The sequence below is a fragment of the Oryx dammah genome, unplaced genomic scaffold, assembly GCF_014754425.2.
Source record: "Oryx dammah isolate SB20612 unplaced genomic scaffold, SCBI_Odam_1.1 HiC_scaffold_9, whole genome shotgun sequence".
NCBI lineage: Eukaryota > Metazoa > Chordata > Mammalia > Artiodactyla > Bovidae > Oryx > Oryx dammah.
In genome coordinates, this window is record NW_024070193.1 from 42,878,858 (window position 1) to 42,900,360 (window position 21,503).

General features: G+C 47.3%; 1 protein-coding gene across 2 annotated transcripts in view; it reads right to left on the reverse strand.

The window, feature by feature from the left end:
* Window positions 1–21,503, reverse strand: part of SRGAP3 (SLIT-ROBO Rho GTPase activating protein 3) — a 242,874-nt gene that overhangs the window by 109,129 nt on the left and 112,242 nt on the right. For both annotated transcript variants that reach the window (XM_040245998.1, XM_040245997.1), the window contains exon 2: window positions 12,998–13,190. In XM_040245998.1, coding sequence (XP_040101932.1) covers window positions 12,998–13,190 — 193 coding nt within the window. The remainder of the gene's footprint in view (window positions 1–12,997; window positions 13,191–21,503) is intronic.

A 21,503-nucleotide genomic window follows, 5' to 3' on the forward strand; every position in this document is an offset into this window, starting at 1 on the left:
TCCAAATCTACTGCCTTGCGATGGTGGACCCTCTAGGAGGGAGGGGAGACCCTAAGCTCATCCCATCCCCAAGATGCCGAGTCCCTGCCTCTGGCTTCTTGCTCCCTTCCAAGACATTCCCAGGTCTTGTACCGGGCTTGCTTGGGTGGCTGCCAGCAGAGCTCAGGAAAGCACTCTCTCAATCAGTTCTGGGGCCCAAGAAGTATGCTTAACCTCCTGCTACCTAAGTTGTCCCAAGGAGGATTTGGTATTCTTTGTCCTTGCTGGGAGCATGAATGATTAATTATGCAAATATCAACTGGGTGCCATCTTTTGTGCCAGACAGTGGGAAGTAAAATGAGTCATGCTCCCTGACTGATGGAGCTTACAGCCCAGTAGGGGCCTCAGAAGACAACCAAATAAGCACATAACTAGATAGGAAATGGTGTCAGCGATAAGAGCTATGAAGGAGAAATGCATGGTGTCTCCCCAGTCTATAATGGCAGAGGTAGGGGTGTGCACCTCACCCAGGGAAGGTGGTGGTTCCTCCTGTCACTGAGACCTGGTCCCTCTTGTCACTGAGAACTTAGCTGAGAAGTTTCTCCTCATTGAGGCCTTCTCTGCCCCCCAGCGGCTCCCTGGTCTCCAGCACACCACCCTATTTTTATTGTTATTAAACCACTACCATTCCTGGCACCCACCCACTTCATTTATTTTTTGTTTCTGTCTTTGACTCCTTTATAGCTTATGTCTGTCTTTTTCTTTCTTTCTTTTTTTACAGCAATATCTTTGCTGTCTCCTGCCCGTCCTCAGATAAGACTGATACAGGCAAACAAAGTTTAGGTCTATCCTGTTCACTGTTTCTCTGGTGCCAGGGAGGTCTGGGCACACAGATGACAGATAGGAGAAAAGTGCCTAGAAGGATGAGCTGGGACCAGAAAAATGGGTAGGGTGTACAGTGGTGGCCGAGGGATCGAGGAGAGAATCCCCAGAAGCCCCCGAGAGCAGAGCAGGTGGACGAGGGGCGGAGGCCTGGCCAGGGAGGGCAGAGTGGACCAGGACTGGAAGGGCAGGATGAGCGTCTGGGCGGTATATTGCTGGACACCAGGCTGCTGTGTGTCCAAACAGCACCACACATGAGTCACTTCAACAGCAGAAGTGTACAGTCTCCCAGCTCTGGAAGCTGGAAGTCTGGGATCGAAACATTGGCAAGGGTGGTTCCTTCTGAAGGCTGTGGGGGAGCCTCCCTGTTCTGTGTTCTTCCCATAGCTTCTGGGCGTGGGCTGGCCGTCTTTGGTGTCCCTTGGCATTTGGCCTTCACCTTCATGTTCACACGATGTTTTCCCTGGATGTGTGTCTATGTCCAAAATCCCCTCTCTTTATGTTATAGGGACACCAGTCATGTTGGATTAGGCCCCACTCTAATGCCTTCCTCTTTACTTGATTACCTCTGATAGAAAGACCCTATCTCCAAACAAGGTCACGCTCAGGTACTGGAGGGTTTAGGACTGCAACTGTAGATTTTGGGAGGACTTAATTCAACCCATCATAGGCTGCTACCCCAGGTGGATCAAGAGTCTGAGGAGAGTTTGAGTGGTAACTTAGGCATCTTCCCTGGGGTTCATGAGGGAAGCAAATGGACCTTGACACGGAGGATAAAGTCTGACCTCCTCTGCTGGCATTTGAGGCCCAGCCAATCTGCCACCAGTCCAGCTCTTCCCCTTAACCCCCTCTCTGCTCCAGGCAGTAAGTAGGTGAAGCTCTGAGCCAGGAATGGGTTTCTTGGCTTATTTATTTTTTGCCCTTAAGGAATCTGAGGCTATTTTACTGGGAGTTGAGGAGCATGCTTCAGCTTGTGCCCTACTTTGCTAACTGGCTGTGTGTTCTTGGGCTTGCAGCTCAAACCCTCTGAGGCTTTCCTGCCTCATCTATCGAAATGGGTGGGTGAGTGATGGAGTGGCCAGTGAGGGCCTTTCAGGCCTCTATGACAACAGCCAGTGTATGTTTCAAAACCAAATGTACACATGTGATCTCACAAAGGATTTTTTTTCTCTAATCCCACAACTTATTTGATAACAAGAAGCACAAAAATGAAAATGGTGAATGGTTATTACCTCCCGATTTATGTATCTAGCTTCAAAGACAGGGAAGGGAGGCTGCTGAAGCCTGGGAAGAGGGGTAGCTCTTCCGGGGTCCTGGGCATTCCTGCCTCACTTCTTTGCCTTCACTCACTTGGAATGCCTTCCCCTCCTTACTCCACACAGCAAAATCTACTTCAAAGGCCTTTCCTCCAGGGGTCATCTGAGAGCCACTCAATGTTCCATCTGAACCGCTCACGTCAATCTTCTTACATAGTTACTTCCGGATGACATTTTATCTTCTTGCTTAACCCACTCGTCAGTTGTCCTTCACGCCTGTGGGCTTGTGTCATCACTTAGCCCCTGTGAGGGCAGGAACCATCTCTCGTGTCTCCCTTATCCCTCTAGAGCCATTCACTCATTCACTCACTCTTCTAGTATCCTTTGAGTATCTGCCACGTGCCGGGAACTGTCCAATCCCAGGGAATTAAAAAGATGACTGGATGAGCCTTGAGAAGGCTCACAATCTAGCAGCCAAACTTCAGCCAAACCAAGAATTCTTGTGGCCACTGTCAGAACTCCTTTAGTTGAAGTGACAGAAGAACTTGCTTCAGGCTGACTTAAACAAAAACAGCAGTAATGGGAGGAAGAAAAATTTTAAAGATCAAAAATTGTAATAAAAAGTTGTAAAGAGGCATAGCTACATCCGGAGGCTGAAAGAAGGTCAGCAAGACTGCTCTGTCTCTGGGCTCTGCCTTTGTCTCTCTGCGCTCTCTTCTCTCTCAGGCAGACCCTCTCCAAACAGCAAGCACTCTGACTGCTAGTAATGCATAAAAAGAAAGCTTTCCCTCAGTCGTTCCACCAAAAGTCCTGGAATTGCATGTTGCTAGATTAAAGCGCCGTGGCCAAGAGGATGCAGTGCTGGTCACAGACTCACCACTGTTGAGGGATGATTCCCCAGAGGAAAATCAAGGTCTTGTTATCAGGAGAAGAAGGGAAGGATGCTGATCAGGGGAGAGTACCAGACGCTTCCTTTGTTATGCTGTTAAGAAAGGGGACCTCAGAGGAGGTGGGGAGGGAGAGGCTTATTCTGCCTCAGGGTGGATGGGGAATCATGGAAACATATGCAGTGGGCTTGAAGTACATGTAAGACTTTGCTGGGAGGGACATGCAAAGACAGGCACATTCTGCAGGCAGAGAGAAGGCTGAGTGTGAAGCTGTGAGGTCAGACAGGACATAGATGTGCTGGGGCCGAAGAAGTTTGTCGGGCTTGGGCAGGGGTGACGCAGGACGTAGTGAAGAGGAGGCAGCTATGGCAGGAAGGGAGGAGCCAGACCATGAAGGGCTTCGAAAGTCAAGGTCAAATGAAGGTTTTGAATGGACCAGTGATATGGTCACTGGGCGGGAAGGCCAGGTGGGAGACAGAGCAGCTGCCCAGGTGAAGGGGCAGAGTGTGACTGCGGCTTTGCCTGGGAGGTGCCTGGTGGCAGACAACCGGTGTGAGGCTTTGGGGCTAGGGCAACCCCTTCACTCAGCTGCAGTCTGCTGACTTAGAAGCTGCTTTCAGCTGATGCCAGCCCTGAGACAGTCAATCCAAAAGGGAAAAACTATATTAACTGAGTCACCTGGCTAAAGCAGGTTCTGCTTACCCATGCTGGGTGCTATGGCATCAAAGGCTGGGCTCCAAATACCCAGTTCTGCCCCTCACTATCTGGGTGGACTTGGGAAGCTAGTTAAACCTTTTATTTTCCTTATCGGTAAAATAGAGTGTATAACACCTAACTAAATTTAGGTGCTTTAAGGATTAAATGAGGAAATTCATGAGACACTCTCAGCATCAAACCCAGCATCTGATACTAATGATAATTATTATTGACATCACTGTTATTACTACCAGCACGTCACCAGGTCACTGGGGAAATTCACTGACTGATGTATGTGGATGTAGGGCCCACAGTAGGTTTGCTATAAATATTGATTTTCCTCCTCCCATTACCACCTTCTCCCCTAGGAAACCCTCACGAGTATTTCAAGGCCTGGGGCCGTGGCCTAGAGATGCCCCACCTGCCTCCTCCACCCTAACGTAGAATTAGTCACTGCTCGCTGGCTCAGTCCTCACACCTCAAAGTGCAGGCACACTGAGCCGGTGCCCAGCAGCACTGCTGAGCTCCCTTTTGACTTGCTGGATGGATTCTGAGTACCAGGACAAAGTCCCTGCCTCATTAGGCAATGTCTGAGCAACCTCATCTTCTCCTTTTGCTTTGGTTTATCCACCTGCCAAATGGGTGCATCCTGTAGTGTATGCAGCACTCTGCAGACAAAGGGTGCTGACCCACAGCTCCTCTGGTCAGCTCTTTCACCGGTCAGTGCGGGATCCTAAGCGGGGCCCACCCTGGCTGGCCTTTGGGTCCCTTGCCTGTTAGATGGGGATGACAACACCGCCCCTGACTCCCCAAGCCCCACCAGGATTCTTGGGAGTATTTAAGCAGCCAAAGCCTGGGGAAGTCCTTTGCAAAGTGTAAGGTGCTATATAATCTTGGAAGGTCATTATTATCCACTTTGCTTAATGGAATAGAGTCAAAACTAAACCCCTGCATACTACTGCTTGTTAATTATTAGTAACAATAGTTACTGCATACTACTTAATTACCACAATATCTATTTTACCTTTATTATAATATCTATTGTTATTTTTAAAATAAAATTGAAATGATAGGCATGTATCTACGTATATTAAGCATTCATGCATGTGTACTAAGTCACTTCAGGCATGTCTGACTCTTGCGACCCCATGGACTGTAGCCCTCCAGGCTCCTCTGTCCATGGGATTCTCCAGGCAAGAATACTGGAGTGGGTTGCCATGACCTCCCCCAGGTATCCAAATGTAAGTAAATCATGTCCTGGTTAATACTTTGGAAGTTGCTGATGAGTCTCTGAAGATTCCAGGACACTGGGTGTAGGATCTGGGGGGGGGGCCCGAGGAAGAACTAGAAGGAGGAAAAGGGGATGTAACCACTGCAAGGACTACTCAAGAGGCTGACCCTCCTGCCTTAAAATCCCTCCCAGCAACAAAGACAAAGGTGGAGGATGGAGAGAGCAGAGATGAAAGATGTTCACTTCCCAAGAGCCAAGGGCCCTCAGGGTGTCTCATGCTTGCTTCTGGATTTCTGCCACCCCGCACAACACACCTTCCTGCTCATTGCTTCTTTTTACTTAAATGGGTTTATTTACAAAGGGCTTTCCCCAGTCTTGGTTAAAATACCAAATTTTTAAAAACAGCATCACTTGCCCTAAATAGAAGGTAACTGAAAAAGTAAGTTCAAAACAGTATCATTCAAACCTGGGCAGATGCTGATGCCCTGGGTTTGCCGTCTGTTAGTTAAAAGGGGGGTTAGAGAGGCGTTAGCAACACACTGGAAACAAACTGTAACCACAAAGAGTAGAAGAGGATTGACTAATCAGTCAGTATTTATGGCTCATGGGCTATGGACGATGCCTCCCTCACTTTGAGAAACACCAATCCATCTAACCAGCCTTCATGTTACAGACATGTGTTCCTAAAACACCTGGCCTTTGTGCACACGCCTTCATGGATTGGGAGCTCACACCTCCCAAGGCAGCCCCTTTAATGCTGGACCGTTCTGGCTACAGAACATTCTCAAGGTTGAGTGAAAAATCTGCTTTTCTGAAAATGTTATCCTTGAACCTCACGTCTCTCCTGTGCAGCTGCACAAGGTAAGTCTATTTCCTTCCGTTTCTGAAGGAAGTTTTTGGTAGTATCTTGGTCTTTTCAGTTATTCATTCAAAAACCTTTGATAGAGCTTCTATCTGTATGTCAGAGGGAAAGGGGGAGACTGCCTAGAAATGTTCCCTTGCCTTCAAGCAGCTGGCAGTTTCAAGTGGGAGAACCAGACACATGAACTGGATCATTCCTTGGTAATCTGACCCGAGCCCCAGGACAGCCTCCTGTGGGAGGCCAGGGGAAGAGCTGCTGACTATGGGGCTGTGCAGAGGAGCTGAGCCCTGAGCTGGCCCAGGGGTGACAAGCATGAGCTGACCAGCAGGAGAAGAAGAGGCCCTATGATACCCACACAAGGAGGATGTGGTCTGGGCTGATGGGTGACTCTCAGGAAACATGAACCCAAACCGGAGCGGCGAGGGGCACACCCAGAGTCATGCAGCTAGAAGCAGTTTTGCATTATGGAGCTAGTTAAACCAAGATTAGAATCTTCGCTCTGCCACTTACCTGCTCTGGCTGTGTCCCTCTGGACAAATTACTTAATTTCTCTAAATCTCAATATTTCCAACTAGAAAGACAGAGATAGTACCTACCTCAAAGGTCACAATGTCTACCATGAAGGTTAAATGATATAATCCATGTAAAACATCTAGTAGAGACCTCGCATACGGTGATGTGGAGGGGAGGCTATCTGAAAGATTAAACAACCTGCACAGCACAGACACAGAGCCCTCGGGAAGGACTCCCCTGGCAACCCAGCCCAGGAGAACACCAGCTCTGGACAGCACTGCTGGAAAGCCTCACTGGTGTGACAGGAGCTACAGTAACAGCAGCAGCTATGAGATGCGCATCCCACCTGGAGGACCTCGCCCATCATCCCCACCCCAGTCTGAGCAAACCTTTCCATGCTGAATCCTTTGCACATCGATAGGCTCAATTTACTCACTGCAAAAGTCCTTCTGTCCCCAGGACTCACCTGGAAGGTTAAGTCTAAATTGTAGCATCTTTTTAGGGAAATGCTACATCTGTGGAAACAAAACATCCCCCCAAAGAAGCCTTTTCTTGGCAATCAAGTTGGTTACTCACTGAATCCTCCTTCTCAACTCCCCTGTGAAGCTGAGATGCTCCAAACCTACTTCACAGAGAATATTAAACATCATTCACTGACTGGCCAACCACCTTCCAGCTTTTTTCCACACTCTGAATTTCCCCATCTTAAACATATTTGAACAGAATTCCCTGTTCCTTTTATCACAGCTGTCCAAATACTAGCAACCAACACTTAACTTCCGAAGAGAGCATTTTTATCAGGTATTTCCCCAGAAGGTCAGGGGTTTCAAAAACTGAGGGAGTCATAAATAGAAGGGGACTCTCTCACCTCCCACACTGTTTGCATGGAGCTCCAACATTCCAAAGGGGAATCCAGAGTTTGTGTCAACAGAACTTTTCAAACTGGGTCCCAGAGAGTGCTAGTTTAGTTTAAAACAATGTGGCGTAGTGGTAAAGAATCTGCCAGCCAACTCAGGAAACACAAAGAGACACAGGTTGGATCTCTGGGTTGAGAAGATGCCCTGGAGTAGGAAACAGCCCAATTCCATTATCCTTGCCTGGAAAATTCCATGGACAGAGGAGCCTGCTGAGCTATAGTCCATGGGGTCACAAAGAGTCAAGACACGACTGAGTGACTACGCACACGTGCACACCCTGGGGAGGGAGAATTCTGTGGTCTAACAGCCTCAGAAAGAAGTCAGCAGGCCCCCGCTCAGGAAGGGCTCCCAGCTCCAGGCCTCACAATGGACAAGGCCAGTCTAGGTCAGGCCTGGCTGCAAAAGGGCACTGGATTATGGGTTTTACCCTGGGGGAGCTGAGGGATGTGGAGGGCTGGCATAGGTTGACAGTGAATTGTAAACAGTTTATCATCTAGAAAGGCATCATCTTGGGCAACTCTTCAACGTGAATGGCCACTGGAATCCCCTGAAGGATTTGATAAAATACAGGCTGCTGGGCCCCACCCCCAGAATTTCTCATTCAGGACGTTTGAGGGGACGCTAAGGGCTTCACATTTCTGACAAGTCCCCAGAGGCTGGGGATGCCAAAGCTGCTGGTCAGGACCACACTTGGTAAACTAGAGTGCAGGCCCTGATTCCTTAGTCAGAGAGACCATTGTAAAGTCCACACTGTCTTCTCAGCAACTCTGTGCCTGTGCCAGCTACCAGAGTGTGTGGCCCTTCACCCAAATAGCCTCCCCAAGCTCCTAACGCAGCCAGAAGACAAATGTCCCCTTCCTTGACTCCCACCACCCCTAGCCCAGAGCCACTCTAATTACCATCTGACCTTCATTCATTCAATAAACATCAGTGAGGGCTGATGCCAGGTGCTAGAGACCCCAAGTCAACAGCTACCCCTTCTGCCATCTTGGAGCTGGCAGCCCAACTGTCAAAAGAGGGGCAGACAAGGAAAATAGATAATTACAACACAGGGTGGCATCTTCTGCCACGTCTCCTCCTGAAGTCCCTTCATCTCAGGTCAGATATGGATCCCTCTCAGTTCTACCTCTGAGAGAGTTCCCAGCACCTGTCCACTTTCTTTCTGCTCTGCTGTCACCCAGGCCACCATCATGCCTGCCCAGAGAGCTATACTCCTATCAGCCTACTGGTCTCCTCAGTGTCACTCTTGCCCCCTCCAAGCCAGGGTGACCTTTTAAAATGGAAATTAGATCATGCTACTCCCTACTGAGAATGCCTCATTGGCTATGGCTTCCCTCATCACAGTTCCAGAACCAGTGGCCTCTCTTCCCTTCACACTGTCCCCACGGTTGCTTCTTCTCAACCCTCAGCTCATGTTTCTGCTTAAATGCCACTTCCTCCAGCAGCCTTCCCTGACTGCCGTTCTAGCTCAGTGTGGAGGATTCAAGGGGCTGCAAAGCCTCTGATGGTCCTCCAGTGAAAGCAAGGCTTTGTTTTCCCTCCTCTTGAAGCTGAGCTGGAGCTCAGACCACTTTGATCAACAGAATCTGGGCAGGAGATGGAGGTGGGTGTTCAAGGAGACTGCAGCTCTCCCACTGCCACCTCGGGACCCTGAGCTCCCATGACTAAAGTGAGACTCTGACCCCATGTGGAGAGGGTAGCAGCCCAGCTGAGCCCAGTGTATAGCTGTCTTCACCAACGTGCCAGGAAAGGTGGGGGAAGCCGTCTTAGACCTTCCAGCCTGGACTCTGGCAATCATTCCATCCTAGCAAGCATTTGATGGCAGGCTGTCTTTCATTTATTTGCATCTGTTTGATGCCACTTCTCACTCCTCCACGAGATGGTAAATCCCACCAAGGCAGGAACCAAGTCTGTCTTGCTTGCCATTGTAAGCCAGCACCGGGCATTGGTGGGAACTCAGTAAATACTGGCTGAAGAAGCAAATCAACAAGTGCAGAATATCGTGGATACACACAGGAGGGCACCAGGCTAGACTCATGGAAGCTTTGCAGAGGAGGTGACACCTAAATGCTAGGCCTGAGGGGCGAGCGGATGGCAGGGTTCAGAGCAGGGCCATAGGAACTGGGAGTCTGCCCCAACCACAGCACCTATGGACAGTGCCCAAGCTGTGTACTCACAAGAGAGAGAGAGGAGCGATTGTGTCTCGTTCATGTGTGTGTCTTCAGCAAGAAGCACGGTCTAGGAAAACAAGAGATGCTTGATATATACCCATGTGACTTCTTGGAGAGAGAAGCCTGAGCTGAAAGTCAGGAGCCCTGGATTTTCTCACTCAGAACCTCATGGTGTATCCTTTGGTAACATCCCACTTAGCTTGCCTGGTGATCAGATGGTTTGAGATAAAACCAGTGACTCCCTCACTACATCCCTGGGTTATCATGAGGATTATAAGAGAGCAAAGAAGTCAGAGTGCTTTGAAAAAAGGTGTATTAGAACAGAAATATGTGATAGTGGAAGAAGACACACGTGATGGTATTGTTTTCTGAAAGTTCAACCTGCCGCAGGTGAACCCTCAGGGCCGTAGGCTGAGCTTTTCCTTGAACGGGGTTGCCACATGGAACTCAGCCTGGATGAGTCTAGCCCAGACTCCTCCTAGGCATTCCCTGGGGAGCTGGAAAATTTTCAACTGCCCAGGTGGAGAGGAAGTAGCTGGGGCCTTAGAAAGACAGAACCCATGGAGCAAAGTAGGAGCATTAGACTTGGCGTCAAGAGACATGAGTTCCTGTTGAGGACTGAGTGTCTGTATTCCCCCAGAAGCCACATGTTGAACTCTGCTCTCAATGTGATGGTGTTAGGAGGTAGGGCCTTTAGCAGATAAGAAGGATTAAATTAGGTCATGGGGGAAGAAAGGAGCCCTCGTGATAGGATCAGCACCCTTGAAAGACTCTCTAGAGCTTGCTTCCTCTCTCTGTCCTTCACTCCATGAGGACACAAGGAGGATCAGCGTCTACAAGCCACAGGAAGGAGTTCACCAGAACCTCACCATGCTGCCACTGGCACCCTGATCTCCAGCTTCCGGCCTCCAAAACTGTGAGAAAACCATTGCTGTTTACAAGCCACCCAGCCCAGAATACTTTGTTATAGGAGCCCAGATGGACTATGCAGTGGGAATAACATGACCAGACCTGGGCCTGGGCACCTCCCCCCTCACCCTGAAAGGCTACCTGGCAGGTAGGTGGACCTTCTTAATGAAGGGCCTACAAGATGGCAGGACAAGGCTTCTCTGGACAGCCAGGATGAAGGACCCAGAGCACAGTCCAGACCTTGTGCACTGAGCTCCAAAGAAGAGGCAGCCAGAGGTCAGGCTGGTTGGCCCTGGGGTCAGAGCGCACATCCAGGCATCCCCTGGAGACCCGCACTTCCAAAAGGAATGGGGGGACTCTGTGGACACATTGGCCTGGTGCCCAGGGCCCACAGCAGCTGCACTGGCCTGGCCACACCCTAATTAGACTTTCATGGTGTGTCCAGCAGCCTGCTGGACCCGACTGCCAGCTGGGGCTCCCATTCTGTCTAGTGGCCTCAGTTAATGAAGCCATGAGGGGCTGACTGAGCTCATTACAGGCAATGCGAAGGAACAGGGTACCCCTGTACATGCTCCCCCAGTGCCTCCCTCCCCCGTGTCCACACTGAGAACAGGAAGAGGGAGCTGAATCCAAATCGAGAGGAAGGAGAGGGGCGGAAGCTGAGCTCCAGCCCAACCACGCAGCCTGAATGGCTCCCGTGACAGCCCAGCCAGAGATGTGGGTTTCTGTACGTGTGTCTGAGTCTGTGGTTTCAGCCAAGTGTTCAGAGCCCATGGCTGCTCTCAGACCACACCCAGGCCTTTCTCATCTCAGGCCAAGGAGGCAGAATGAGAGTGAAGGTTCAAATTTGTCACTTCCCAAAAACTGGCCCACAGACATGTTTGTACAAGCCTTTCTGTCATCTCTAAGATGGGATACTGATCTGACTCAAAGCAAATACTCAGTCAATGTGCTCAATAAATCATTACTGTTGTTGTTACTAAAAGACAGTCACGAAAAGGAACCAAAGCATGAGCTTCTGAATGGCAGGTGAGTGATTTTTTTTCTTTTACTTTTCTTCATTTGAAACAAAAAGTGTTTTAAATTTATCTTTTTAAAAAGTACATGCTTCTTCCAAAACATCACAAAAATGAGATTATGTATGAAAGGGGCCAGACAGTGCCTGGGAGGAAGTTATTAACAGAAGTATCCTCCTGCAATGAAAGTTTGAACAGATGTGACTGGGTGGGAAAATGTGCATGGCATTTGCAAACGTGTAATAAATTGTTGCCCTTTAATAAGGCATTTCTTCTCCCCAAAGGTCAAGGGAAGAAAGCACAAAAGTTGAGAGCTTACAATGCTGAGGCGCCCAGGTAAGGAGATGTTGAGGAGAGCTTGAAGGAAGAGTGCTCCCTGGCCAGGGTAGAAGGCAAAAGAGAGAGAGAAGGGGGGACGCAACTGAACAAAGGGTATTCTACACACAACAGAGTCTCATTCACTCTTAAAAGGAGGCCCTTCTGACACATGTGAGGACACGGGTGAGCCCTGAGGACATTATGCAAAGTGGAATAAGCCACAGTCACAAAAGGACAAACACTGTATGCTTCACATACCTGAGGTCCCTAGAGCAGTCAGATTCACAGAGACAGAGAGCAGAAGGGTGAGTTCCAGGATGGGGGTGGGGAGAGGAAATGGAGCATTGTTCACGGGGTGCAGAGTTTCACATTAGTAAGATGAGTTCTGGGGAAGGATGGGGGTGATGATGACACAACAGTGTGGATGCACTTAATGCCACACACTTGTACATTTTAAACTATTTAAGGTGGTAAACTTTATGTTACATGTAGTTTACCACAATCTAAACCTACATAGAGAGAAAAAAAGAGATTGAACCCAGAGGAAAAAGGAATGGAACAGACTGGCTGGAGCAAGTCTCTGGTCTCCAGGGGTTGAGGGCCCTTCACTGAAGAGATGACGCACAGAGGATAGGGACCTCCAGGGAGCATGGCCGAGGGGGAAACAGATGGAGGTGGGGGGCGCAACCTGGTAAGGTCATGGCTTCTCTCTGCACTTGGCCGCTGGCCCCTCATGGTCCTGAGCTAGGGGGCATTTACAGCTTGAGGACTCAGCCAGGGATGTGCCCAAGAGGATCAAGCCTCCTTCCCTCCTCAAAATCTGAGCTTGGGGTGTGAGAAATTAGGACCTGGAGGATGTGTGTATATAAATAAGCAACTAAGCCTGGCACCATCCTCCAGGGGAGGAAGGAGGAGGAATACTTTGAGCATCCATTCCAAAGAGAAGCAATTCTGAGGCCACTGTGCTGAAGGAATGCAGACATGGGCTGGCTGATCCCCAGATAAAAGAGAACTGAGTATAGTCAGGATGTCCTGAAAGGTGATGGGCTGGCACCTGGGCCCAGATGGAGGCAGAGCCTGGTGCTTGGTGGCATAATAACAACAGAACCATTTATTGAGACTTCCTGTCTGTGACAAGTGCTTCTCTTGGTCCATCGTGTATTCCTTTCAGCATCTTTATGGGTAACAACTATTTCTACCCTCACTTTACACCAAGGAAGACTGAGGGCTGGAGATGAAAGTCACCTGCAGACCCTGGGCCTTAAAAGCCCACAATCTGCCCCCAGGGAGTCCTGGCTTCCTTGCTGCTTCCCCTCCCAGCATTGCCTCCCACTGCCCCAGACCCCACGCCCCTTCTCACTTAAACTGGTGCTCCCGGGAGCTGCGGATCTTGGAGGAGAAGCGCTCGGCCAGCTTCTCCAGGCTGCGGGAATACTCAAGCTCGATCTCAGCTTTCCGGCGGAAAAACTCCTGGAGGTCCTGGAGCAGCTGCAGTCTCGACTCCGACTGCTGCTCCAAGCACTTGAACTGCTCCACCAGCTGCGTGCGGATCTCTGTGGGCAGAGGCAGGAGCGGGCTGTGAGGTGGTGGTGGGGACAGCAGGGGGACCAGCCCGGCCCACCCACCGCCAGTGGCCCAGGCACTGTGATTCCAGCAGCCCCCTCCCCACCACCCACCACCCAGAGCCTCTCCAGGCACTGGCAGGACGATTGAGCAAACACCAGGTTTTTCCACAATGTAACCCAACGTTTGCCAAAGTTGAACCACTGCATGTCACCCCCACGGTTTTTGCCATACCCACACATCACGTGGGTTATTATTTCTTCCATATGATCTAGTAAATTCACTCACTTTTCTTACTGAAAACAACTTACCTAAACCATACAGTTTAATGTCATTATGGCAAGGGTAAAACTAGAACCACGTGCCGTCTTGGTACACAGAAACTTGATTCAACAAAAACAAAAATTTTGTTAAAATTCTCTCCAGAGACTTTTGCTTATCAAAGGCCCTAAGCCTAAGCTTCTGAGTCTCCATCAACAAGAGGAAAACGGGAGCGTGAGAGGAGTTAAAGACAGACTTCCTCCAGGTGTAGTCAGGACTGACCGAGGGCTGAAAGGATGCCATTCACCCTCAGGCTTCAGGGTTATTTAAGGGCATGTGTGTTTTCCTCTCTCAGTCACCTTGAGATTCCATGCATCACCATCTCAGGTGCCACCAGAGAATGTAATCCAGGCTTCAGGAAACCCTGACAGAGCAAACCAGGTCTGTGCACCCAGGGCAAAAGTTCACAAGCAGGGGCTCGAGATGAAAATCACAGCCGGATCGCAGTGGTTTCGCCACTGCTGCCATCACCACACAGTAGCCTCTTCCCCACCATCCCACAGGCTGCCCAGCAGATCAGTCTCTCCACACTGTGCTCACACCAGCTCCCTGCTCAAAACTCCCCAAGGCCCTCCTCTGGCTGAGTATTAAGCCCAACTCCTTAGCACGGAATTCAAGGCCACCCACTATCTGACTCCAAACTTCTCTGTATCTCCCCGCAGTGAGCTCGCTATTCCTTCAAACCAGCCTCTGAGAGGTCCAATCCTATTGTAGAAACGGGCCTCCTGTCTGAAAAGGTGGCCAGTACCATCTTAGCATCCTTCGGAAAAGGGGTCTTCAGAGCGTGCAGCGCTACTCTGGGGCGCTGGAAGCCTTGCCAGGGGGTGCAGAGCAGGAACTGTTACACAGGCAAGGGTTTGCGATCTTACTTCCATTGCACCTCTTGCTTTGCCTGACAATGTGCCTCAGCATCTCTCCTTTCCCACCTGCCTCTTCAACCGTCCTCTCTATTTGCAGAAGACCATCTTCTCCCTTATTCAGAATCTGATTATGGTGCAATTTCTCAAAGAGTCAAGGTAGAGAACAGTTAAAAACATTGGCGTTAGCAATACCTCTTTAATCTAGGGACCATGAACCCTTGCTACAATAAGTGTGGTCCATAGACCGGCAGCATCAGCATCTTCCATAGCCTTTTTAGAAACACAGCCCTTGGTCAGTCCTGACTATACCTGGAGAAAGTCTGTCTTTAACTCCCCTCCCACTCCCGTTATCCCCTTGTTGATGCAGACAGAAGTCTTAGTCTTAGAAACAATACCCATAGACTTATTAGAAACCTTAGGTCGCAACCCAGACCTTCCGAATCACAATCTGCATTTTAACGAGATCCCTGGATGGTCCTTATGCACCTTAAAGCCATCCCGTCCATCTCATTCTGAGAAGCACTTCCCATTCTGTCTTACTTTTTATTTTTAGTAATTATTTATCAAATTATAAAACACATATTATTTTGATGAACTGAATGATAAATCAATATGAAATAAAGATACTTAGGGTTTTATGGTCAAAGCAAATTTTTCAATGTCCATTTCAATTTACATACATATTTTGGACAAAAAGAAAAGAGAAATCAATAAAAAAGTTCAAGCATGAAAACATACTATAAAATTCTGTGAAGGAAGTAGAAGGGAATTATGAGTTCAAGAAGATAAAGATAGGAACAATATAGCAATACAATTTCTGACTTGCACAGGTAATTTTTGGTGAGTGGTGGTAGATACAAATGTTTTGTGGTATTTATCTTCAGTTCAGTTCAGTCGCTCAGTCGTGTCTGACTCTTTGCGACCCCATGAATCACAGCATGCCAGGCCTGCCTGTCCATCACCAACTCCCGGAGTTCACTCAAACTCACGTCCATCAAGTCAGTGATGCCATTCAGCCATCTCATCCTCTGTCATCCCCTTCTCCTCCTGCCCCCAACCACCATGCAATTCTACCCATAGATCATATCCAGAAGAAATCAGTGTTTATGTCTACCCCCAAAATATGGAAAATACTCCCAGCTTTATAGCTAAATATTAGAAACAACCCAAAATGTCCATTAAGAGCACATAAGATTGTTTTTCAAAGGAGCAGTTTATTTCAAAATGCTTGTTAGTCTTAAAATATTAATAGTAAAGTGAATTCATGCAAGGAGTAGATAAGATTTTTTTAATGTGAGATATTCATTCAACGGAATACCATATGATAAGGGGAAAAAAATGATCTACTGCTACCATGCTGATGTCAAGAAGCAAGGAAAAAAATTAGATCATGCAAAAAATAACTTATGGTGACTGAGTTCAGAGAAATGATCACCTTTGGGGGTAGTGACTGAGAGAGGGTGCAAGGTTGCATTCTGGAATACTGGAGATAGACCATTACACCTTCATCTGGTAAAAATTAACTGAGCTGCACACTAAGATCTTAGCATTCTATGATACATAAGTGACACATCAATAAAAAGGCAAGCTAAAAATTGCTGTTATTCAGTCTGCATTTGATACAGTTAAGAGGGTAGAGTAATTTTATTCTACAAGGTTAATATTTACAATATGGCAGAAATGATATCCTTCGTAACTGTTTAAATTTCTGGTAAACATTTCAGATGTCAAGTTAAAATGTGTGAGGCAAAAGAGATTTTTTTCCCCCCCAAAGTTCATGTAGAGGGTAGGCAAGCAAAAAAGTTTTAAAACCAGTGTTCTAGAGGCCAAGCACTGCTCCTCCCAGGAAGTCCTGGTTGGCTCAGCCCTCATGACCCCACTCTGAACTCCCATGGTACTTGCAATTAGTCTCAGAGCGCCTTGTGCTGTTTTCTCTTAATTCTTTCGTGGACACATGTCATATTAGCTCCTCAAAAGAAATTTAAGATCTGACAGTGGATTCTCACAGCACAAATATCAATATCTATATAGCAAATCCCTATTTACCTTTACCAAAGTGCTTTTGCCCAAGGACATCAAATGTTGTGATTATGGGAATCTCACCCAACACACATCACATACGCACACACACACACATACACACCTCACACACCCACATACAACGCACACATCACATTCACATGCCACATGACCTCACATTTACACACATCACACACATCTACCACACATACACATACCAGACACACATTGCATCCATATACCACAGAAACTCACATACTGCACAAATGCCACACATACCACACAATCGCCACAACCACCACACCCATTCACACACACACACCACATACCCACACCACTAACACACCACATCCCAAACACACACCACACACGGTCACACACGCCATGCATATACTATACTCATACCAGACATGGATATATTATTATTACTTCCCTGGTAGTTCACATGGTAACGTGTCTGTCTAGAATGTGGGAGACCCAGGTTCGACCCCTGGATTGGGAAGATCCCCTGAAGAAGGAAACGGCAACCCACTCCAGTACTCTTGCCTGGAAAATCTCATGGACCAAGGAGCCTGGTAGGCTACAGTCCATGGGGTCACAAAGAGTCAGACACGACTGAGCGACTTCACTTCACTCATTTTTACAGTTGAAGAAACCAAGACTCTGTGTAAACTGATCAGGAACTTGTCCAAGGTCACATTTTGCTCTATTAACAATCTACACAGGCACTCCTTGATATGGCTTACTTGTTAAACTGGATTGAGATGTCATCATTCCCACAAGCACAAGGCCTGCCATATTAATACATAGTTATAAAAATGTTTTCTAAATATTTTAAAAATTACTTTTAGAACATCTACTATTTGGGACTCAAAATAACCTTAATCCTGAGTACTTACAGAGCACACCATGTGTTCCATGCCTGATGTTGAGTTCTCTGGAATTTATCTCATATAATCTGTATAATATCCCCTCTAAAGTGGGTGCTACTAGTATTTCCCCACCTTTTCTCCACAGATGAGGAAGTGGAGGCTCAGAAATAAGTAGCCTCTGGTCATAACAGCTGGTGTGTGGCAATTAAGCTAGAAATCAAGCCTAGGTCCTCAGTTGAGAGCAATGACCCTCCAGACACCTCACTAAGAGGAGGCCATATTATTTTCTTTCAAGACTTTAATCCATCTGTATTGTTTCTTGTATCCTTTTTGTAACAAGATGGTGGCTAAAGAGATAGTATTTATCAAAAATGCTACAGCCACTCCCTTCCTCCATTACAGGGCATTATCAGGAGCCAACATTCTCCTATTTTAGAGGGAAATCTCATAAATCACACTTCGCTGACAGGAGACGATTTGGAGAGAGCAGAGAAACCTCCCTCAGTTCACACAAGCAGCTGGAGCCTGGAGCAGCTTGGACAGCTCACAGTCAAGCCTCTCTCACAGGAAACGCCCTGGCAGGAGCGACTGCTGCCTGCCTGCCTGCCGATGCTGTGGAACCGGCTGGGATCTGATTACCCATCTCCTTATTTCTAACTCCCTCCCAAGTTGCTCCTCCTCAGAGCCAGCACAGATTTGGCTTTTCTCGTCAGAGATTTCAAAGAGAGAGAAAAATAAATAAATAAAACAACTGCTTGCAAGGCATAGACTTCATTCAGAAGACGGTACCCCTAGGAACGGTTCCAATCTCGGCACAGCACTGAGTAGCGGAAAAATAATGGGGGTTGGGCAGGGAGGATAAGGGGCTTAGAGAGCTGGGACAGGCCTTGATATCAGATCTTTCAGAGCTGCAGGGGACCGCCCTGACTCCTGGCATAGCCTCCTGGTTTTACAGAGGCATGAGGCCCAGAGAAGTTCTCCTGAAGCACAGCTCTCCCTGTGTCTCTCTCCATGGAGTAATAGCAGAGAACAAATCTAACTCCATATTGCATCTGTCTCTTTTACTTTTTTTCTCGTCAAAAGACCAAATTTATTTGTTTTAATTGGAGGTTAATTACTTTACAATATTGTATTGGTTTTGCCATACATCAACATGAATCCGCCACAGGTATACACGTGTTCCCATCCTGAACCCCCCTCCTTCCTCCCTCCCCGTACCATCCCTCTGGCTCCTCTCAGTGCACAGCCCTAGGCATCCAGTATCATGCATCGAACCTGGACTGGCGATTCGTTTCATATATGATATTAGTATACTAACGCATATATATGGAATTTAGAAAGATGGTAACAATAACCCTGTATGCGAGATAGCAAAAGAGACACAGATGTATAGAACAGTCTTTTGGACTCTGTGGGAGAGGGCGGGGATGGGATGATTTGGGAGAATGGCATTGTCTCTTTTACTTTAACCTTTGTCTTCTATTGCTTTTGCTACAAGTTAATCAAGTTTATTAAGTTAATTTAATAATCCCTAAAGCCTGAAGTATACAGGATAGCCCATTCTCTGCCCCCCAAATCCCCTGTGCTCCACCTATTTATCCTTTCCTCCCTCCTTGCCCCAACTCCTAACAACTACTCTTTTTTGTTTGTTTTACTATCGCTGTGGTTCGGTCTTTTTCTGAATGTCATATAGTTGGAATCATTCATTATGTAGGCTTTTAAAACTGGCTTCTTTTACTTAGTAATATGCACTTATAGTTCTTTCATGTCTTTTCATGGCTTTTTTTCATGGCTTGATAGCTCATTTCTTTTTATTGCTGAATAATATTCCATTATCTATAATAATATTAATGGTTTCTTTATCCATTCACCTTTTGGCAATTATGAATATTTTGGGCAAGTTTTTGTGTGAACATAAGTCATAAGACTTCCCTTGTGCCTCAGCTGGTAAAGAATCTGCCTGCAATGCAAGAGGCCTAGGTTTGATCCCTGGGTTGGGACGATCCCCTGGGGAAAGGCTACTGACTCCAGTCTTCTGGCCTGGAGAACTCCACAGACTATATAGTCCATGGGGTTGCAAAGAGTTGGACACAACTGAGTGACTTTCACAAGTCATCCTCACTCCATCTGGATAAATACCTTTTTGTTAACTAATAAGCAGACGCTCCAATACTTTGGTGTGAAGGGCCAACTCACTGGAAAATACTGATGCTGGGAAAGGTTGAAGACAAAAGGAGAAGGGGGCAGCAGAGAATGTGATGGCTAGACAGCATCACTGACTCAGTGGACATAAATCTGAGCAAACTCCAGGAGACAGTGAAGGACAGGGAACCCTGGCGTGCTGCCATCCATGGAGTTGCAGAGTTGGACATGGCTTAGTGACAGAACAACAACAACAAGAAGACTAAATTTAACAGCAGTTTTAGGTTTATAGAAAAAAGGGGGAGTTCTAGTTTTTAAAATTAGTACAAAATTCAAAAATTAGAAAGGGTATAAAGAGAAAATTCTCTCTTCCACCTTTGTTTGCCAGCCATCTGGTCCCTCTCTAGCAAGGTAACCAAGTCTCCAAGTTCATGTTTCTAGAAATAATGGCACATTTGAAAAATATTATCTCCTCTATTTTTATACGTATTATAGCATGACATTCACAGTGTCCTGTACTTTTTTCTTTTAAAGAATACTTCAGGGCAGTGGGAGCTGGAGACTTCCTAGGTGGCCCAGTGGCTAAGACTGTGCTCCCAATGCAGGGAGCACAGGTTCAAGCTCTGATTGGGGAACTAAGAGTCTGCATGCTGCATGGAGCAGTCAAAAAACCAAAAACAAAACACACATGCACACACACAATCCATTGGGGAAATCAATCCATGTAATTTTAGAAAGAATTTTCACATTCCTTTTTAAAGCACTATAGAATTCCATATTCTATATTCCAAATGTTAATTTTTTTTAGCCAGCCCCCTTTCCTGGAACTTCAGGTTGTTTGAGATCATTTACCACCATAAAAAGTGCTGGAATAAACAACCATATACAAGCCTCACTTTGCACACATGCAGAGATGTGATTTGTGTGATGAATTCTCCATTTAGCAGTGCCAGATCGAAAGGCAATGATTGGTCTTAGTATTCTGAGACTGCAAAAGTGCCCTTCCCTGAAATTTCATCAACTTGTACTCCCACCAGAAATTTATGAGAGGGTCACTGGCACAATTAGAAAGCTGACATGCTGGGATTTACTTCAAAATAACCTTGATGAGGGACCAGGGAGTGGTCATACTATGGGTAAAAACAAACAAACAAACAAAAACATGATTGGCTTTGAGTTGACTGGAGAAGTTTAGTTGTGGTGAAGAACATGGGGAAGAGGCTTCTTATACTATTCTCTCTACTTTTTGTAATGTTTGAAACTTTCCACAATAAAAAGGAGAGCAAAGAAAGTCAGTCAAAGCCAGAAATGGGATACAGATCCTGCAGCTCTGATTAACAGGTCTGACCAGTTAGAAATTAAGAATGCCAATAACTTGTCCCCAGAGGCTTCTGCCCCTAGCCTGGGGAGGGCTCTTCTGGGCTAGAGGGAGAGGCCAGAGAATGACTGTAAGAGCAGGCCCCACTCAGTTCTCATCCTTGCACCCTGTCCTGAAAATGCGGTAAGTTTTTTGACACTCCCTGGGACAGCAAGGCCCCACTTTCACAGTCTGTATCCATCCTAAAAATCAAGATCCAGTGAGTGTGTGTCGCTCTGGTCCACAGAGGCAGCTGGTGTATCTTCCGCAGGATGAAATTTCAGGAGCAAACAAGGAGAATGGTATGTTACACAACTGCACATTCCTGCCTGAGTCTGGTACTGTTCTCATTCCTACTTTATAGATGAACAATTGAGACTCAAGGAGGGGGTGTGAGTACCTAGGGTCACCCAGAAAGTGGCAGAGCCAGGGCTCAAATCCAGAGAAAGGGGTAGACAGGAACCAAGATGACCCAGTCTCCAGTTCAGGGTGCCTTTCCTGGGGTTCTCCGTGCCTTCCCTTCCAAGGATCGTGCACCACTCCATCTCCAGTCTCCACCCCACACTGCAGCTGTCATCTCAGTGCCATTCTCACTGGCTCTGGCTGTCACCATGTCCCCCACTGCAACCTGACCTTGACCTCAGGCCCTCCTGTGGTGGAGGGAAACATCAGTTCAAATCCTGGCCCTGCAACATACTTAGCTGGTGGACTTGGGAACATTTCCTCATTTCT